The sequence below is a fragment of the Bactrocera oleae genome, chromosome 3, assembly GCF_042242935.1.
Source record: "Bactrocera oleae isolate idBacOlea1 chromosome 3, idBacOlea1, whole genome shotgun sequence".
In the NCBI taxonomy this organism is placed as follows: Eukaryota; Metazoa; Arthropoda; class Insecta; order Diptera; family Tephritidae; genus Bactrocera; species Bactrocera oleae.
The window spans coordinates 72,635,493-72,657,771 of record NC_091537.1 but is presented as its reverse complement, the minus strand read 5'-3'; the positions used below and the strand labels follow the sequence as shown (position 1 = coordinate 72,657,771).

Sequence of the window (22,279 nt, the reverse complement as noted above, 5' to 3'; positions counted from 1 at the left end):
CAAGGTAAAGACCTTCATAAAAGGTAAATTTTTTCGTTATGAAGTAACCTTAATACGATTTGATGATTGTTAATATCAAACAACATGGCTAGATAGAACTAGCAAAACATTTTGATGCAAACCGTTAGCCGAATGCGTTTTCAGATTTACCTGTACATATAGTTGATATAAGAAGTGCATCTGGGAAGGATATTTTAGCGTCGGTGCAATCGATATTAACCTTTTTTATTATTTTGTATATATGTTGGATTTTGATGATGTCAGGCAATATTGTGGCCGATATTTTTTCTTAATCAGAAACCATTGCTATTTCAAAAATTACAAGCAAAATGTGAGGAGTTTAGAAGTCAGCCACCAATTACACATAAAAATTAGATGATGTAGTATTTGAAAAAAATAATATATTTTTTCTTTACATACATATGTAATCAAAAGATAATTATTAAGATATATTAATCTACATACATATGTAAACGTTTTTGTTTTTCAAAATGAAAGTAAGAAATTTTAACTTGCAGGATAATATTTTTGTTAGTGTAAGGTTCTAAAGTAACTAAGGCTTCTTTCTTTAGCATTACTTCTTCTATACTCGTTTTGGTAGAGGTTTGCAATTTGATCAAACAATTTCATTTAAAACAACAAAGTTAACCAGTTGAATATAATACAAGAAAGCTTGTATGTTTAAAGTGCCTTAGTTAATTATAAGAGTTCTTTTTTCGATTCGCCAGCATTTAATCTGCTTTAGTGACTAAAAAGTATTATTATATATATATATTTTATTTTTAATAATTTTTAATTTTTAGAAACTCTTTAGAATTTTTTAACTATTTAAGGAACTTCACATCTAATAAAATAAAAATATTCCAGACAACGCACCCATGTTGAATTCCAATATACAAACCACCAATATACAAACCATAATTCGAACATTGTATAAAATATAGACATAAATACATATTTTTATACATACTATAAGCATATATTAAAGTAGAAAGCAAGGGCAAGAACAAATGTCACAATGTCTGTCACATACAAAATTATATAAATGGAATTTTTTTTATTACAGCTATAAAATTGAAGGCTCACGAAAGTGTAAACAGTGCAATATCAATTGAGCAATGACAGCTAACTGTAAATGTTAATGTAATTAGCACAGCTGATTGTTGAAATAAAAAAATACTAATAATATTTATTGTTTCTGTTTGTTTGCTGCTAATTACGTCTGCTTAAGAAATGAATGATGAATATATCAAGGTAGATATTGGCCTATGCCCACAATGGAGAAATAAAAAAAAAGAATAAATTAAACTAAATTACTTTAATGATAGCGCAAATACAATGGGGTAATGTTGGTATGACAGCGCCTTTATGTGTTTTAGATATAAATTAATTTATTGAATCGCATTGATAACCGAAAAGTCAATTCATCAAATTGTCGTCTTAAAGATTTCCGGAACTAATACCTGATAAAGAATTGAACTATTCTTGGCAACTGCCTTTGTGTGGTTTGAAAGTGCACACTGCACTTCGATTAAAAATTTTTGAGAGGTATTATAATAGATTTATTATTTTGTGCGACGGCATTAAAGAAACGCAAGTCTGATCGATTGATATTAGCTTTTGCGAAACAGACATGATAGGCGTATGGAGATCACGTGATTTTTGGGGAACGCTATTTAATTTTTCTATTTAAACGCTACATTATGTATGTATGTATGCACTTTACACCCTGGTCATCCATCCTTTGGTTCATAACACATTTGTAGAGATAATAAAAAAATTTCAAGGTTAGATATTTATGTCGCACCGAAAAAACTAATTTCGAATTGATTTCTTGCAGAAATCAATTTTTAAATGTCTCATAATATCAACATATGAAACAAAAACTATGATTATGATTCATAGATAACACCACACACTTGATTAAATTGAAGCAATTAGCCTATTATTAGTTTTGTTTTAAAGTGTCTCTTCACGCTTATCATATTTCCTGTCAAAGCCTAAGCATACGTATTCGGCGCTAGACTGACTTTTAGACGAAACTTAGCATACATAAACTAAATATAAAACAATGTAGTCGGGTTTCTTAAAGATTGGCGTTTTGAGGAAGCAAACTGGCATACAACGAATTGACTGACATAGTTCAAAGATTGGAGCGCGAAGAAACGAACAACTGGTATAAATTAAGCTCACTGGTATAAATGAAGAATATAGGTTTTATCAAATGGAGATATAAGAGCAAGCGAATATACCACTTCAATGTGGTATCCACAGCTTCTCTAGTATTGATTGAATTTAACAAGATAACAACAAGTTGTATGTTATTGTTTTCATATGCAACATTTTGGACAAGAAGATAGAGCTCCAACATAGTTGGTGTAAGCTGCTGCTATATAAAGCATTCAAATATGTACTTGAATGCTGCTTTTCAATAAATTATAACCCTTTGAAAAATATTGTACTATATCGGTTTTCGTGGAAATGACACTCGCATACCATCTAGTAAAATTTGACTCCGATTAGTCCATTTAAACTGCACGCACAAACCGATATAAAAATGTCTTAGATTGGTATAACCTTTTTATATTCGTGTTAAATTTGATCACCATAAGTCAATCCTTGTTAAACATATTACAGACATTTGCGATAATATTAAATTTTTGCAAAATATTGTACTAGATATTAATTCTAAACTAAAGTCGGTGAATGCCGCAGCCTAGCGGGTAAGTGGCTTTCAATTTTCGGTTCAAAAGTCGATGATATCTATACTTATGCTTCTATTCAGTAAATTCCCACAAAACTATGAGCTTCCCGATTTATATTAATTTAAAAAAAAAGTCTTAAAATCTATGAAATGAGATACTTTTTCCAGTAGTAGTAAGCGAGATTTGACTTTTTCTAACTTTCCGAGATATAAGGAGACTGGCATTTATAGCACAAAAAGCTCCAAACTAAATTTTCACACATTGTAAACTCCCAATGCATGCAAGGATCTTCTAATTCTTTAACTCAACCATTATATTCCCAATTGCAATCAATAGCATATGTTCATGAAGAATTGACGCTATTTTTGTATATTTTAGTGATTTGACCGATATGCCTTTATTATTTTTGGAAACAATTTATTTTAAAGTAAATTAACAATTAAAGCATTTCGATTGCGACAATTTCCAAAAATGAAATAATTTAATTGAACGCAGCCACGAGCCGTCAAGAAGAAGCGATTGAGCAACAACTGATTTAAATCAATTATACAAATCGAAACAGTAACGGGCAGACATAGTATAATCAATTAATGGGCATAAACGATAGAATTCCGATTTTAATAAGCAGTGTTAATAAACTGTGTCGCGCTATAGTTATTATTAGACATGCAATAAAAGTTGAAAATAAAAGTTAAATGCAAATAAAGTTTTTCACAGCGCATATGTTTAAGCGAAACAATAAAAAATGTAAACTTCGGCTGCACAGAAGCTGTAATATCCTTCACAGGAGCATTTCTTATCGCAACTAAATGTACTAAACTGAAAACTTAATCGGACAACTAATTGCATGCAATTGAAAATATTTGGTTAGTTCATTCTAGCTACTACCTTTTTTCGATATAAACAACCTTAAGGTCGAATTAAGATTAATTCATAAGAAACAAACTTTACCTTGATTTTGATCAGTCAATATATTCGGCGATTGTAGCATTGTCTTAGGCAATGATCCATGCCAAACTTAATGAAGATATCTCGTCAACTAAAAATGTTTTCTAAACAAGGAATTGAGTTTGATCGAGCAGTTTGTATTGGCAGCAATTTGCTTTAGTGGTCCGATCTGAACAATTTGTTAAGATGTTGTACCGTTGCCTTTGGCAATAATCTAAGAAAAATTTTGTGAAGATATATGTTTAGTGAAAAAAAAAGTTTTTCATATAAGAACTATATTTTAATCGGTCAATTTGTGTGACAGCTAAATTATATATCGGCGATTCCGACAAATGAGCAGTTTCTTGAGGAGAAAAGCACGTTATATCAATATTTCAAAAACTGAGAGAACTGAGCTCACGTACATGTATACAGACCGACACACAGATGGATATGGTTAAATCGACTCAGCTCGTCACGCTGATCATGTGTATAATATATATAATTTATATGATCTTCGACGTTTTCTTCTGAGTGTTACAAACTTGATGGCAAACTTAATATACTCTGTTCAGGGTATAAAAAATTATATTGAGAATTGTAGTATTTTTGTAACTATAAATAATCAATTATATACAAACAGATGCATCACTGATCATCATGAATAATTGTAGCGATATATATTTGTTATATTTTTAACGAAATTCCAAAAATCACTTAAATTGGCACAGGTGTGAAAACCGATCTTCAAAGAATCAATATGCATAAATAAATAAACGTCATAAGCGCTATGACAGCTGTGAGCTGTTCGTGACGAATACTGTGCCGTATATACATAAGTGTACGAATACAAAGTTAATATTGCACAAAAAAAAAACAACTAAATAATTTATATTTGGATGCATGATTTGCATTCAGCGTCCAGTTGAAAGAAAACCGAAAATATTTACATAAGAATAACGTCATAAGAAGGCATATAAAAATGCCCCTGCGCTCAAATACACTATATTCATATAAGTATATACTTGCATATAAATACATATATACAAGTACTTATGTAGTACGTATGAAGAAATGCATAAAAGTGTAACCTTTTTATGGAGTTAAAAGTAATCTTCCAAAACAAAATTGAACATTGCTTTAATGACAAAAACTCCATTGTTTCTTTTTCCTTAAGAAGCGCTCCTCTCGCATTTATAGCATGTGTACCATATTTGAATGCGGCGAACTTTGGAATACACATTTTGTACATACACGCATATTTACAGATATGATCAAAATAAAAATAGTACGTGAGTTAGAATCCCATTATTGAAATTTTGCTCGTATTTATAGTACGTGTAAATAAGAAGAAGCGCTTTTTAAGATAACTAAAAAAATAAATTTAATTAATTTCAAATGAAAGTTTGCTTGAGTTTCGAGCCCATAATTGTACTATTCGAATAGTGAAAATTAAAAAGTGTACATATATCCGATTTATTGATATTTTTGTAAACGAAACACTAATCACAGTAATTATTAGAAAAATAAAATTTTTTTTTTCTTTATGAAATTTTTATTGGGTAAAGAAAAACATTGCACCGACGCGAAACACAATCTCAATTTAAAATTAAGAAGTGAGAGACAAACTTATTCGGAAATAGAAGACCTCCTGAGATGTACTGAAACTTAAATTACCCTTAAGCACGGATTCTCGAAGACTGAATAGCATTCTAGATACACCCCCAAAACCGTAAAACATGGAGGGTTAAAAATATTAGTAGGCGCATGTTTTTTTTTTATTGTGTGGGCCCATACATTGTATTGACACTGTCATGGATCGACATGGCTACGTGGATATTTTAAATAACACTATATATAGCTATTTCAGCAGTGGTTTTGTGTCTAAGGGATTGAAGTCATGCCGGCCTACGCAATCAACCGACCTTAATCCCACAGACAGCCTATGGGGTGATATTAAGAAAGACATCAGAAATGCTAAACCAGGCAATAATCGTGAACTTTGGGTAATAGTGAAGTATTTTTGATAAAAAATATCTAAAGTCCGTTTTGTAGCCTTAGTGAACTCCAAGTCGCGTCGCTGTATGATAGCTCTAGATAATGGGGACTTCACGACCAAATATTGAACTCCATTTATTTTATTTTTTTTTAGTTATTGAAAAATTTTGCAGTTTTACATCAGTTAAATCCATACGATATAAATGTGTATGTTATCTTCGTACTAAAACTCAAACCAGAAAAAAATTAAACAAACTTTTTGTATAAAATTCGTATATTGACTTCTTAGCACTGTTATTATTTTCAACACAGCTGTATATAGTTGCGTAAATAAACGTGCAAGTGATTTTTTAAAGTAAGCATTCAAAACTTTTTGCGGAATCATTTCATCGAATTTCTCTGGTTGCAACTGATTGCTTTCAAAATCAGAAACATGAAGTTCAACGAACACGCTTCTAAACAAATCAGCAAGCATTTTGCTTATTATGCGCATTTTAATTTATCTTGTTAACGTCATAAAAACGGGTAATTTACAGTATTCCGGAAGAAGATAGAGAGATAAAATGCCTTTAAACCAAGAACAGATAATAACAGTTATTTTTGAATACAAAAATCATTATGTAGGAAGGGTCGTCAGATATACATATATGATGTAGAAACAGAAAAGTTTTCTTTTAACAGTTTTTCTTCTAAACTTGATTTTTTGCCCACTTAATCATAACTATTACGATCCCTGCTTTAAGCCCTATTAAGTTATACATAGTTGTTAAAATATAATAATACCATAAATAATTTTTTTTAAATAAATTAATAATTTCACAATGTTAAATGGAAATTGGCATTGACGAAAAAAAACAAGAAAAACGTTAACTCAGTAAACTTAGGCTGCACCAATAATACGCACGTGCATTTCTTATAGCATAAAATGCTATATAAAGATCCTTGTCTTGATTTTGATCGGCCAGTTTGTATGACATATGTATGCTATAGTGATCCGATCTGAACAATTTCTTCAGAGCTTTTAGCGCTGCCTTGAACAATTATATATGCCAAATTCTGTGAAGATATTTTTAAGCGAATACAAAAGTTTTCTGTATAAGAATATAATTTTGATCGATCACTAAGTCGACTCAGCTCAGCACACTGATCATTTATATATACACTTATAGGGTCTCCGACTTTTCCTTCTGGGTGTTACACACTTCGTGGCCAACTTAATATTCCTGTTCAAGGTATATAAATTAAATTGCTTGTGTCGGTGTTTCAATGAGAGATGGCTCAGTTTGCAAGAGGCAATGAAAACCGGCTTTTTGTACAGTGAAATTTGCTTTGTAATTTTCAGCGAAAGAACTGTAAATTTCCAAAGAATGCAGTGCAAAAGAGGAAGAGAAAGAAAGAAGAGAAGAATGCGCATGCAACTACATACAAATATATTTATATACATACATATATGTATATACTTGCACAGATGTACATACATGCACTTTTACTTGCCGAAATTGGGAGAAAACCGATTTCAAAGCTACGAATATTGTTTGAGATGAAATTGCAACCAGTCAACCAGTTGGCTCAAAATTTTGGACTGTATGGAAATAAAAAAACTGCTTATTTTTTTATTGATCATACCGATATGTACATAAGTAGCATATAATGCTTCTTCCATTTTATTTTCTGTAACCGGCTGCGAATGACTAATGAATTTTGTAAGAAGCCACAAATGCACTTAAGTTTTGGATATTGATATTCTATTCACATAAGTACATGCTATATATTTTTTGATTTTTTTGGTCAATTTTTATGCGTACGAGTGGTACACTCTAAGATACAAATAGCACTGTTTTATTACCTTAATCCTTCTTGTCATTTTTTTTTAACTTTTCCAAAAAATGGTTTTTTCTTAGGTGCGCCTCTTAAATCGACTTATGAGAAGTTAAGAACTTCGATTGCTAATAAAAATTTGGACATAAGTATTATCTATATTCATTAGAGTATTTCAATAATTCTCCATTTACTTAAGTCGACTTAAGCCACTTTCACATTTTGCCACATATTTTAAATCGAAAACTTTTCAATGTTTCATACATGTAGGTAAATGTATTTCAGTCGAAGCCTAAAACAAATGAATAATATTTATTCAATATTGAGTACTCAACGCACCCGAGTATATTAGTAGTCATTGCATTTGAAATCAAAAAAGCAACAAAACAGCTAAGCAATTGTTTAAGAACACAAATTCTGCTTAAGCAGGTGAAAATGAAAATGTGTATTGATAAAATGCAAATATTTCAAGTACTAAAAAACAAATTTGTAAGTTATTGTTTAGAAAAGCTATTCGTAGACATGTATTTTTTTTAATGACTTACATTTTTTCTTACACGTAAGTTCTATTGTACTCATAGCGTGTTGTTTTCCACATTCACCCATTATTTACTTTGTGACATTGTTGCCTATGAGGTGAAAATAAGTTCTCACGAAAGTAGAAAAGTAGAAAAATAATTGAACACTTATATGTTACTCAATAATTGTTTAATTTTACACTGAATGAGTGTAATGTCAAACACTTATTTAAAATGACGCTTTTAAATTCACCACTCGTGGTGAAGTCAATATTGATAGAATGAACTCAATCGCGCTTTTGAGCTGTGATATCTAAATTGTCAGTTCCTTGTCACCTTGATAGAAATGTTTTTAGTTCAGTCCGTTATATTCGTATTGTGCTGTGACAATGAATTTCATATTCAAATGATTTTTCATCAACTTCAGTATGAATAATAAGAAGTGAAAACCAGGAATTCCAAAAGTACAATATCTGAAAACAAAGGCTAGAAAAATCTGTTTGAGACAGAAATTATATTGATAGTAACATTTTTTTATAATTTTGGCGAGTGATTATGTGTATAAATAATAACGACAATAAAATTGTATAAAAAAATATTTCATACTTACATACAGCATTTTTAAAAACTCGGATAATTAATTGGTTAACATTTAATCTTAAATCGTTATAGTTAAATTCTTGAGTGAAAGTAAAGAGATACCAAATAACGAATAGTAATTGATGATTTATTATATGGAGTTTACATTATGTCAAATTCAATGGCAAGGATTGACATTTCTTTTGTGTAGCAAATTATAACAAAATTTTTGGAGACTTCATTGTGAAAATAGTTAAATTTAATTGCTTGTTGCAAAATGGCAACATAGTTGAAATTTAGCGTTGGTCGTTTTTTAAATAATCTTTTTGTGACACACTGTAAACGAAATGGTACTGTTGTCATTTAGTGTCATTAAATTTGACATAATTAAAACGGCGCATTAGCCTGTAAGTCTATCTGCATAATATAACAACGCCACGAAGTTTGTAACACCCAGAAGGAAATAGCAGATACCCTATAAAATATAGATATAATATATATATACGATCAGTGTGACGAGCTGAGTTGATTTAGCCATGTCGTCTATTTTTCTCTCGATTTTGAGATCTCGCTTTTAAATTCTGAACACATCCGTTTCTTTATATCGGACCACAATAGCATATAGCTGCAATACAAGCTGAACGATCGGAATTAAATTTTTGTATGGAAATCTTATATATCTGTAAAGGGTATTCCAGCTTCGGTGTAAGTGTAAGTTAACGTTTTTTTATACTATCGCAACTTGTTGCTACAGAGTATAATAGTTTTGTTCAACTAACAGTTGTTTGTATCACCTAAAACTAATCGAGTCAGATATAGGGTTATGTATATATTATATAAATGATCAGGATGAAAAGACGAGTTGAAATCCGGGGTACTTTTTGTCCATCCATCCGTCTGTCCGTCCGTCTGTGCAAGCTGTAACTTGAGTAAAAATTGAGATATCATTATGAAACTTGGTAGACATGTTTCTTGGTACCGTAAGACGGTTGGTATTGCAGATGCACCACAAAACTTTTCACTTTTAGGTGAAAACCCATATCTTGGGATCTGCTTAACCGATTTCAACCAAATTCGGTACATAATATTCTTCTCATATTTCTATGTTATAGTACGAAAATAGGCGAAATCGGATTACAACCACGCCTATTTCCCATATAACACCATTTTCAATTCCATCTGATTCTTTCACTTTCCACTATGCAAATCAGGCAACAATGACTGTATCGGCGTAAAACTTGGCGTGAATAATACGTTTAAAGTATGCCACCAAAAATTATCTAAATTGAACCAAAACTGTTCAAGCCCCTAGGTACTGAATATTCGGTTACATCCGAACTTAGCCCTTCCTTACTTGTTTTTGTTTAAATTTCACAAACTATAAGATAAGAAATTTATAAATTAAATAACCGAATAATTGCGGAAATTTTCAGCCTCAGTTAAGCGAGTATTACATCAAAAAAAAATAAAATAGAATTTAAGTGCGGATTTGAAATTTAAGTCTCAAATGATAATAGTCACAACATTAGTCAACTCTTTCGCCATTCATTTATCGGTGTCTATTCAATTTCCTTTGATATAACACATTTATACATATCTACATGGGAATCCTGCTTTATAATCAAAATAAACACAAATTGCATTTCGTCATCTGTGCTGCATGTACATATGTATGTACGTGATGCTGTAAATGCCATATGCGCCGTTATAAATTAGTTAAGTGCACATTGTAAATAATTAGTTAGGAAGTCATGATTAATTTATAAGGTCATAACATTTCTCAGTAAATAATAGTATTTAAAATGCATCAAGCAGCTCTTATACATACATATGTACATATATACATTAAGACCAGAAAGTTTCCGGAAATTGTAAATAAAAGGAAAAATTTTTAATCTTCATCAATATTTATTTTGTCGTCTTCAAATATGCTCCTACTGCGATACATATGTGTCACTTCTTTTTCCAATCATCGAGACTTGCCTTGCAGGCGCTGTCCGGGATCGCCTTCAGTTCTTCTGCGAATTTTCTTTTACGGCCTCAATCGAGTCGAAACGGGTACCACGGAGTGGTAACTTGCGTTTTGGAAACAAAAAAAAAAGTAACATGGGACCAAATCCGGTGAATACGACGGTTGGTCGATAATATTGAACGAGTTTTTAGTCTTAAAATCGTTCACAACTACAGCTCGCGATGGCGCATTATCGTCATGAAAAATTTATGAATTGTTGGACCACAATTCCGGCTGTTTACGGCGGATGTTTTCGCGCAAACGCTCAAATAATACTTACTTTTACTTACTATTGACCGTCCGTCCCATTGGAATGAATTCATGATGACCCAAACCGCGAATATCGAAAAAGAAAAACAATTTCCGCAAACTTTCTGGTCCTAGTGTATGTATGGCTATATAGCAAATCAGAAGCGTGAATTGGTTATTATTTTTCGAAAAAACCAAACAAATTTTAATTAGTGTTCAATCGAATATATTAAACAAAATAATTTCAAAATGAAAGCAACAATTTAAAATCGAAAAATTTAGTTTTGGTCAGTCAACTTCATTGTAATGGCACGAACTCTGTAGCATCAGACAGTTGTGAATGATCAGCTTAATATGATCTTTAGAAATTCACATATGTATATGTATGTATATACATATAAACATTTACAACAACAATTGTTATATAGAATCTTTATCGTAGTTTCAAAAAAATGCGTGCTAATAGGATTTTTTTTTATTTACTTACATTTTGTCTTCTTATGTCTTCTACATTTCGTATTGTTTGTTTAGCTTTAACATCACATGATAGGGACTGCAGCACGTGATAAAATGTACAATACGTTTTACTAAGCGCTCATTTTCATTACAACAACATACGCCATAAAAATCAAGATTAAACAAAATATGTACAAACATTGTTTACGTAGTTAATTAAACACTAGGGTGGTCGATAAAAAAATCTTAAACTAGAGATAAATAAAATCTTAAACTATATTTTTTTATTGGACACACAGGAAGAATTAATACACTAGGGTGGTACTTATTGTACTTTTTTTTGTTGAAAATTTATATTTTAAAATTAGTTTTCATAACACATATATAAAAAAAAAAAAAAATTTTATTAAATGCATTTGCTTCTTCGCACTATTATGTAATATAGAATCGCAAAAATTAAGCTTTGTACAAAATAGTTTATTATTTTTATACCCTAAAAAGGATATTTTAAGTTTGCCGCTAAGTTTGTAATGCCCAGAAGGAAATAGAGACCTATAAAGAGCATATATACTCGTAAATGATCAGCGTAAGCTGAGTCGATTTTCCAATTCCCGTCTGTGTATACTCAAACAAGTCCCTCAGCTTTTGAGATATCCATCCGAAATTTTGTACACGACCCTTTCTTTTCAAAAAGCTGATCTTTTTGATCATTTGTAGGAAGTCGATATCGGATCACTATACGATATAGCTGTCATATAAACTGACCGATCAAAGTGAAATTCTTATATGGAAAACTTTTTGATGATTTGAGAATTGTATTTGTAGCTTCGGAGCAGCCGCTGTTATCGTTTATTCATGTTGCTACAAAAATATTTAAATTATGAAATATGAAGTTTAATAAAACCTTTTTTCTATACTTACATAAATGTTCATAATATTTTATTTTTAAATTTTGTATTATTATAATTAAAATATGTAATTCTTATGATTTGGCTTCCAACTTTGTTGGCTTTCGAAAATCAACCCGACTTCGACTTTTTAGTCGAATAGAGGTTTTCTTTCAATGTGTAGAGCAATGTGAGAATTAAGTATTACACCGTAAAACTTAACAAAAATGTTAAATTAAAAAGAAAACGTCAATATCAGATTTGTGTAAACAAACCTCCACCCTAGTTTTATTCAAATTATTTATATAAGACATAAGCCTTTAAACTTAAATATTCACAATAAAGACAAGGCCGAGTTTTTCTTTGTTTTATAACAACAATCATTTCAGCATTCACAACATAGTAGTTCTAACCAGATTAGCTAATAATGAGTGCGCATTAGTACGCATTTACACGCGAAAAAAATTAAATTTGTTACTTTTAAGACTTGAATAATTTTCAATTTATGCTGTTCTATTTACAATGGCATAACCCTATTTAAAGTATTACATAAGATTGAAGTGAAATAAAATGTAATATAAAAATATATTTCCAAAATCGAATTAAAAAACAACCTATTTAAGTATGTACTCGTATTAACAGTAAATTTATAGCTGTGCATTGGGTATAACTTTTTTTTATAGTTTTTGTTATTCTACAAGCGAGAATTTATTAACACGTGTACAATAAATAAAAAACGACGACTATACGCAGATGGTTGTAGACAATAATTAAAACAAACATTTGAAGGCGTTGACATTATTGTCAATAAACTCTAATAAATATCAAAATGAGCAAGCGCACTTTTTATCTAGACGTTTGTTCTTCTAAATGTGCCAATCAAATACATACTTGTATGTACACATATGCTTGCTTACATATATAGTAGTGCAAATTTTACAAACAAATATTATCTCGACTTATTGGATTTATCGTCTCAAGCTGTAAACGAAATTTTTCTTCGAGAATTGTCAAACAATTAACTAAACAAATTGGTCGTTCAAAGCAGCATCTTCTTAAAAATCGATATAAAATATTTTATTTATTTATGAAGGATTAAATTCAATGCCGTTAATTATGCTATTTTATCAAAAAATGACATGTGCGTATACAGCCAAACTAAAATTTTAGTTTTTAAGGATATTTCAAATTACACATATCAAACTTTTTGGAAAAACAATAAAAACAAATAATTTTAACTTGTAATAAATAGCATTTAAAATTATAGATATTGTCTGCTGTTCAAAGGGGTTTTTAAATATTTTTCAGCTAGGGAGCGTTTTTTGTCTACAAAAATTAAGAAATAACGAGGTATATTTAAATGTAAGCACTTCAGCTAATATCCGAAGCAACTTTTACACAACTGACATTCGAGGTAAAAAGTTGTCAATCAGTACCGCAAATAAAATTAACGCCGACTTGCGACAGACGATCAGCTGAGCATCTGCAACTAAACAATTATTTGCATTATGACGATAATTATTCACAAATAAACCTATATTTTTGACATACTTCTCGTCGGTATAAGATTCGGTGACCAAAAATTCCGGTGAGCTCGTGGTGTTTTTATTTATGAATATATGATTTTGTATTTATCTGTTAAAAAGAGCAGAATCTCTTAGGGCGAGTTGAAGTTCAATGAATTCTTGCTATAAAATGATTTGCCTTACACAAATATGCCACTTCAGGTTTTGTTTGCATACATACATATATATACATACTTATAATTAGGCTACGAACTTCTGGGAAAACATTTTGTACACAAGCGAAATTCGAAATATTTTGCTCGAAAAAAACCCGTAAAATTTGGACCCAGATACTACTGGATAGAGGCTAGTGTGGGGAATTTAGTTTTCATTGAGTTCACGATGAAGAAAATTGGATTATTTAAGTATTTTAAACAATACCGTTGCTCCTAGCATTTAAAAATTAGGACTATCAGGTAATTGAATCTTTCAATAGGACAACGATCCTAAATACAAGTCCAAAATTGTGCTGAAGTCCAAAGGAAGATAAACAGCATACTAGCATGAATATTAATTTAGTTTATGTACATAGATTTCAACTTTACTGAACTATGTTTAGTTTTTTTTGATGCGAAAAAACAAGAAAACGAGAGTATTTTTAGTTTAAGTGAATTACTTTTGGGTGTGTTTAATTTTTGTTTATTATTTATATAAAGATAAGTTCTTAAAATATAAGCCTTGCATTCTGTAACGAAAGGTCTTGTTGTTGTATTAAAGACTACGTTGTAATAACAACTTTAACGTTGGTAGAATTGGTGCTTACTTATTTTTGGCGCTCACTCTAAGCTATATACTATAGGTAGAAAAATTAATATCTCGCTTCCAACTACTTGAAAACGTACAACAGAAGGTCTTTTACAGGTTTATCTTAACCTTAACCGTTTAAGGGAAATTAACGGTTGAACTTGGACTAATTTAAGGCAAATTTGTTTTTTCTTTTGAATTTTATAACTCATTGAAAAAACATAATTTTAAATTGCAAAGCTCATAGTCGTATAGGAAATTTTCTGCTTTACAAGAATGGTCTCTTTTTTTCTCATTTCTCATCAAAAACATTCTTTTTTTTTTTGAGCCACCCTAATGTACATATATAAACTTATAATGAAAAATATTCACTTTCGTTTTTACACTAAGTTGAATTATTAAAAAAAAAAATGAGCCGAAATACTTGCTTAATATCCTGCAGTATAAAGATTTAATCTCCATAGAGAAATTCGAATATTATAATATATAATATATATTATATAGGTATAGGACCTTGTTTATCCATGCGAAGTATATCTGAATAGTCTTATATCATATCAGTAAAAGGTCTCACATTCAACGTTAACAATTTTATTCTATCTCTATGACATAGTTTTCAACGGCTTTTCATTGGTCGATTCAACTTTAACAGAACAATAACAAAAACGTAAAATTGCCACATTACGCGTTTAAAAAAATTAGCAGTATAACAAAAAAGAAATAAATAAACTTAGCATCGCACAAGTATATAATGAAATTAAATTCATAAAAACAATAAAACTATTTTAATACCCTGAACAGGGTATATTAATTCATTAATAGTTAATTACTCATTCTACGTTACAACATAGTGAGTGGATTAACGTCTTCGTAATTATCAGATTTTACCGTTCCCTTCACAAATAAAAACATTTCCATACAAAAACTTAATTTTGATCGGTCAGTTTGTGTGGCAGCTATATGATATAGAGATCCGACCTGAACAATGCAATTCATGTCAAAGAAGATATCTCGTCAAATGAAAAAGTTTTTTCATAGAAGCACTTGATTCCGATGGTTCAATTTGTAGGCAGCTATGTATACATATGTTAAAGCGGTCCGATATCAATTCCGTCGAATTAGCAAATTCTTGCGGAGAAAAGGACGTGTGCAAAATTTCAGATCGATATCTCAAAAACTGAGGGACTAGTTCGCGTATATACAGACGGACAGACAGACGGATATGGATAAATCGACTCCGCCTGTCTCGCTGATCATTTATATACAAACAAACTTCGTGCAAAATTTAATATACCCTGTTCAGGGTATTAAAAGGGTTAGAAATTCCTTTATAATGTTTGTAAATAATTTTTATGTAAAATCTTTATTTTTGGTAGGGTAAAATTTGTTAGTTAACGAAGGACCAAATACTTAACGTTTAGTATTTTTTTTTTATAATAATAAAATATGTTTATATTGCTTATTCACTTTAAAGATATTCGCAAAAAAAAAACTACCTAACGAATCGAACAAATACACCGATCCCCTGAGGAAATCGCTGATAGTTGCTTACTCCTCATACAATATCTTGCTTCTCAGTGTTCGTATGAGATCTATTTTTATTATTTATGCATAAAGTAATGCATATTCCTACTCATATTCGAATTAAAATCTACAGTAAATACCATTTATTTTTGTGCTGACTGAAGAGAAATTTACAAAATTACCAAAAAAACTTATTTTAACAGCGGAAAAACATTTTTTGACCTATGAGTACGGTTGACAGCTTTAAAATTAGCTTTAAATTAAGTTTTCAGACAAAAAAAAAACATTGAAGTAAGTGTATCAGGTGCAGACATGCTAAAAGAAGTGTATATAAAAAATATACACTTATCAATGCAAGTCTCAACAAATACAAATAAAAATATAAATTGCTTACGTCATAGCAATTATCATTTTATATTATTATATTTATTACAGTTATTATATCTTTTCTTCCAATAAAGTAAGGTATAATAAATTTTTTTAAGCGGGTCACAAGTATGGCATTTGTCAACTAATAAATTATTAATATAATAAAAATTAACACATCTCATGATTTATGTGCGTCATGTGATCAGCGCACGGTACAAGTTGAAAATATATGCATTCTGTCATAAGTTATGATAATTATTAGCAGATAATGTTATTTATGCATGTGAACTCGCCCTAATCATTATTGAAGTAAGTAAGTGTTGGTGATGGTTGCAAATATAATTATTTGTTTTAGTTGTTGTTTTTGACAGTATGGGCGTGGGGTTTTATATGCGACCGCAAAAACTTTTTTTCTGCAACATTTTACTTGAATGTCTCGTGTCAGGTGAAAAAATATAAGTTTCATCGATAGCCACATTGACATAGTACTGTTATCACTCTCATAATGTTTTTGAGATAACATCTGAGCAACTATTTGAATTCATTATGATTAAATTTCAAACAATACACTGAAATTTTTTAACATATTGCATGAAGATAACAGCATAATTTAAGGGACAACGCCTTTTATGAAATTAAAAAAACAAAAATCGATTTTTTTCATATGTTATAACTTTAAAAATAGCATACTAGAATTTTAAATCGATATCTCAAAAAGTTTTTCAATTACAGCCTTGTGAAATATAACCGCTCAATTGGCTTAATCAGTTTGTCTTTAAACGCGTTTTTCTCAAAAGTACATTTTTTAAATTTGCTTGAGTAATTATTACTCGGATACAAATGATCCGTTCACTATCAATTATTGAATTTTAGCATGCCAAAAACGATTAAAAATTGGTGTTAAATCCAACTTTTTTTTAAAAACATCCCTAACTTTGTCAATTTTTTTCGACCGCAGGACATTGCTTGCAATATCTACTAGTAGAGAATTGTTTTTAGTTTTCATCACGGAGAAGGCCGCAATCACTGCAGCAATGGATGACTATGTTAGCGCTGTCAGAGATCGCGTGTAACTCGAGGAAAACTAACTTTTTTATTCGGTATTTTCATAAATATCTTCAAATATAGTATTCAGATAAAAGACAGATAACACCGGTCTACACCATTTTTGCTCATGGGTTATAACACTTTATTATTCTTGCTTTTATACCTCAAAATTACATTTAAATAAATATAGTTTTAAAAAAAAAAAAAAAATGTTTTAAACCACTTCAAACTAAAAAGTGAAAAATAATTTCTTATATAAATCATTTTTAAAATAGGCATTTTAAAATAGACTCCAAATGTTGAAAAAGGAACATTTTTACTTTTCCTGTCATGTTTCGTAGAATCCGCAATCGTACTTTCAGTAATTTGGCCTTAGTAAAGTCTATCAAATTCCATTATATTATGATTTAAGCGTTCTCCTTGTTCTTCCGAAGAATTCTAAATGAGAATGTAACATGTGCCTTTTTAAAGACATTTTACTATGATGGAGATTGATAATTCGTAATCATGTCAGTGATCAGCTCGTCATAATTATCAGCCCTATGGTTTCTAAGAAAACCATACTACCGCTTTAAAACTGTTCCAGACTTTTTTCTCTTCTAAGTAACTTCGGGAAAATATCACAATCCATATTTTTAATTAAAGGACCACAAAGATTCCAGCTCTTATTTTCGCTTCTGAAAGCTTTGGAAAAAATTCTTCTAATATATGAAAGCCCCGGACTCATGATTAGGGGCCTTGCACATTGCTTAATATTTTGTTAATATTGCATTTTCTCACTTCGTAATCGGTACGTACCGGCCTACGTTTTTGGCGGCATTCCTACTACTCACCACCTCGAAGCCTCCAATAACTTTCCACTTACATATAATCCAAATTAAATTGCCGCATTTTAATACTGTTGTAAATTTATTTGAGATACATTTCGTATATCTATGTCAATGGAATAGATGTAGATTTGTTCCTATCGTGTAGTAGAGATTGTATAGAGGTATGCACCGCGACCTATTGTCTATTGTGTAGTAAAACAGCTATTAGATTTTTTGTTGTGTTATATCAATAAAAAGGCGCCATTCAGTTGTATGACAAGGAATACGAATTTTTTTAAATAATCTTTTCACGTCAAACACAGAGACCATAATCCTTACAGAAGAAACAAGAAAAATTTTCAAGTCGTTTTCGTTGATGGGATATTCGAACACCAGAATTCAATAAATTCCATTATTTAACCGCGATACCAATAACTATGCTTTAGTTTTTGATAGATTTAAGTCTCTTATTAAATCATTGCAATCTACAGAGTTGATGAGACGTTGTATTTTTGGTTCAGATTCTAGAATGAATTCGGAATGTATGGCAACATGGCGCTAAGACCGACATCGTATTGGCGCGAAAATCAAAAATGGTCCAATCGCTCTAATTGCTTGAAAAGCAAATATTTTCAATTTGCAATCGTTCTTTCCCATAAATATTTGCTTATAAAACCAAAGTATATTAAGTAAAACCCATGAGCTAAAAATAAAAATTGTTTGTTGACCTGTGTAATCTAATCAAAATACACAAACAGTGAATTTACCAGTTTGCCATCATGATATTGTTATTGCTTTCATTTCTCAACGTCATTGAAAAACAACTAAAGTAATTTTAGAGATCTCGAGACACCTCTTCAATGGTGGCACAGATTAACTCTGTGTGTTCTTTTCATTATTTTTATTTAATAAGCATTAGTTGTTGACTCTTTGCTGCTGGAATAAATATTTACATATACATATGTAGGTACTTATAATAATAAGTGTGACTGTTTTATTAAAGATTGACGTACCTGGGTGTTTTATAGACAGACAAAAATACACCTAGTGAGCTGTGCAGATATTTAAGAGTGCGCGTATTAGTGTTTGCTTTGCCTTAATTAGAATTATACAAGTTACTTTTTAATATTTTAATATTTATTACAATTAATACTTTTTATAAAGTTTAAGTACCGCTTAAATTTCAAATATATTTTACATATATAAATATTTAGTAATTTTATTTTTTGCTTTTAACTTACTTACAGGTCCTGCTCATTGGGCCAAAGAATTCCCGCAGGCTTCGGGACACAGGCAATCGCCAGTCGATATCACTCCTTCGTCAGCAAAGAAGAGTAGTGAATTGAATGTGGCACCACTTAAATGGAGCTATGTTCCTGAACATACAGTCAGTCTTACAAATCCAGGTAATTAATAGACGTCTTCTATTTACCAGCTCACTATTATTTTAGAGTATTGTTCCCTTAACGAAAAAAAATGTAGTTGTAAAAGTAACCGCAAATGCAGTAGCCTGTGAATTATAACCGCTTACTATACTGTTTTCACAGTCGTTTGTTCGATGCGCCACTCTCTAAAATTTGGCTAATTGAATACAGCAAATATCACCTTAGTGTTACTAGCCTGAATTTGTAGCCTATCACAGATAAGTTCTTCATTTTTAATTATTGATATGGATAGAAAAAGAAAAATGATCCGTATTACAATTACTTGTACAGGTAATTGTATTATCTCGTAATTCTAAGCTGATAATGTATTCTAAATAACTCAAATACTTGCTTGTTTTAGTTTGACTTCCGTAGTGGGCAGTTTGCCCTCCGGAAATTTTTGCTGAATTTCCAAAAAAAATAAATACTCAAAGAAATAACGATTTCATAAAATTTTTATACTTGATTTCCATCTAAATTATCTCATTATGTGGACTATTGATTCATCATCAAAGCGAAAAAATTATAGGGTATGTCAGAATGAACGCTTTGCTTTCCGTGCTACTCGTTATCGTAATAGAAATGGCAACTATTGCTAGGCAAAGCGTGAAAAGATGAGAGTTGTTCAACATTTTGCTTTGCTTTACGGCGTTTCGCTTCGATATCAAAGCCTATGTGAATCCGCCATTAGAATTTGATCGTAACGTTATTTGTGTTCGCGCCTAACTGTAGGCAACAATTGTATATATGTAGTCCATATTTATCGTGTGTGGAAGGTATTGTGGAATATATATATGTTTTACACATATTAATATTGACCCAGCGTTTTAAGGGAGAGGAAAATAATGAAACGTTTAATAATCTGAGGGATTTATTTTTTGGCTTCTTTGAATCACTTCCGATTTTAAAATTAATATTTTTGAATTTGGCTTGTTTTGTTTTTTTTGTTGTTTCCATCTGTTTGAAATACGATAATAAATAAAAAGCTTTAAAATATGTTTTTATTTTAATTGAAGGTTTACAGTATATCTTTTAAGGAATGAAAAATCCATTTTATATTAAATTTAAGTTATTTTATAGTTAGAAGAAGAGGACAAGCCCACTTTGAAGAACCTTTTTAGAGTTTTGAGATGAAAAATAATGCACTCCCATCATCTCTGTAGCGCTAAGTGTAAAATTTTAGTTTTCTATCTGAATTAATCACGCCGTTGTAGCAGAAAATTATTTCGTCTTCTCATTCCCAGTCGATAATTTTGATTTTTGTTACCAACAACCGTTAGATAGGCCAAACTATTATAAATATATGTACCTATGAGAATAAAAAAATACACAAAAAGCTAATATTTGAACTTTTTTCATCTACGGATGTTACTTCTTTTTATGTTTTAAAAAAAATTTTAAATCAGTTAAATTAAAAATTGAGAAAAATAATTAATAATATAATATAATAATTATAAATGTCTTAATTTGCTCAAAAGGTTACTGCTGGAGAGTCGATGTCAAGGGTCAGGATTCTGTGCTCACTGGTGGACCCTTGGGCACAGATCTCTATAAATTAGAGCAATTCCACAGCCACTGGGGTTGTACCGATGACAAGGGTTCGGAGCACACCGTTGACGGTATCTCTTACGCCGGCGAATTGCATCTTGTGCATTGGAACACCACCAAATATGAGACATTCGCCAAGGCTGCCAGCGCACCTGATGGCTTAGCTGTATTGGGCGTTTTCTTCGAGGTATGTATTTATATCAATAATACAGTTTATATTGACAATTATCTAATATTAAATTTTACACTTATTACCTTTACTTCAGGCCAGCGACAATGCTCATCCGGAATTGGAGAAGATCACCAACCTCTTGCCTTTTGTTGTACACAAAGGTGATCGCGTCACTCTACCAGACGCCTGTGATCCTGGCAAGCTGTTGCCCAACACCACCTCATATTGGACCTACGAGGGCTCACTCACCACTCCACCATGCTCTGAATCGGTGATTTGGATTGTTTTCAAAACACCCATTGAAGTTTCGCGCGATCAATTAGATGCTATGCGAAATCTCAATTGTTACGATGTCAAGGACGAGTGTCCATGCAATGAATTGAACGGCAAAGTCATCAACAATTTCCGTCCACCATTGCCTTTGGGTAATCGTGTATTACGCGAGATCAGTGGACATTGAACTAACACATACCTACAAACGAATCACATTCAAAATTGGAAATGTAAATTAAAAAAAAAAAAAAACGAAATACAAAATTGAAACGCTTTAGTGGGTGCCTTATCACGCTTACATACTCGTACATACATATGTTTAGTAGTATTGTACTTTTTGTTGTTATATAATTAATTCAGCAATACGGAATTGTTGGTAATAAGTAATTTAGTAAATTTTTAGATTTGAAATCTTAAATTTCAAAGCAAAAACAAATATGTGTAAAACTTAAATTGTTTGTATGTACATAAATGTATAGATATATGTGATATATACCCGCTTACAATCTAATTATTTAATACGTATGCTAATAATCATATTATATATTATATACGTATATTTGCACATGGCATATCCATTGCTGCTGTTGTTAATGCATTGTATGACAAGTATTTAAATAAAACATTATTTCATTGTTGCAATTATTCAAAAAGAA

At 30.7% G+C, this 22,279-nt stretch overlaps 1 protein-coding gene across 1 annotated transcript in view; it reads left to right on the top strand.

Annotated features, from left to right (window-relative positions):
• The window catches only part of CAH1 (carbonic anhydrase 1), a 27,544-nt gene extending 5,265 nt beyond the window's left edge, over positions 1-22,279 (top strand). The window contains exons 2-4 of the mRNA XM_014233456.3: positions 19,454-19,612; positions 21,109-21,365; positions 21,445-22,279. Of these exons, the coding sequence (XP_014088931.1) occupies positions 19,454-19,612; positions 21,109-21,365; positions 21,445-21,810 (782 nt within the window). The 3' untranslated portion in view covers positions 21,811-22,279. The remainder of the gene's footprint in view (positions 1-19,453; positions 19,613-21,108; positions 21,366-21,444) is intronic.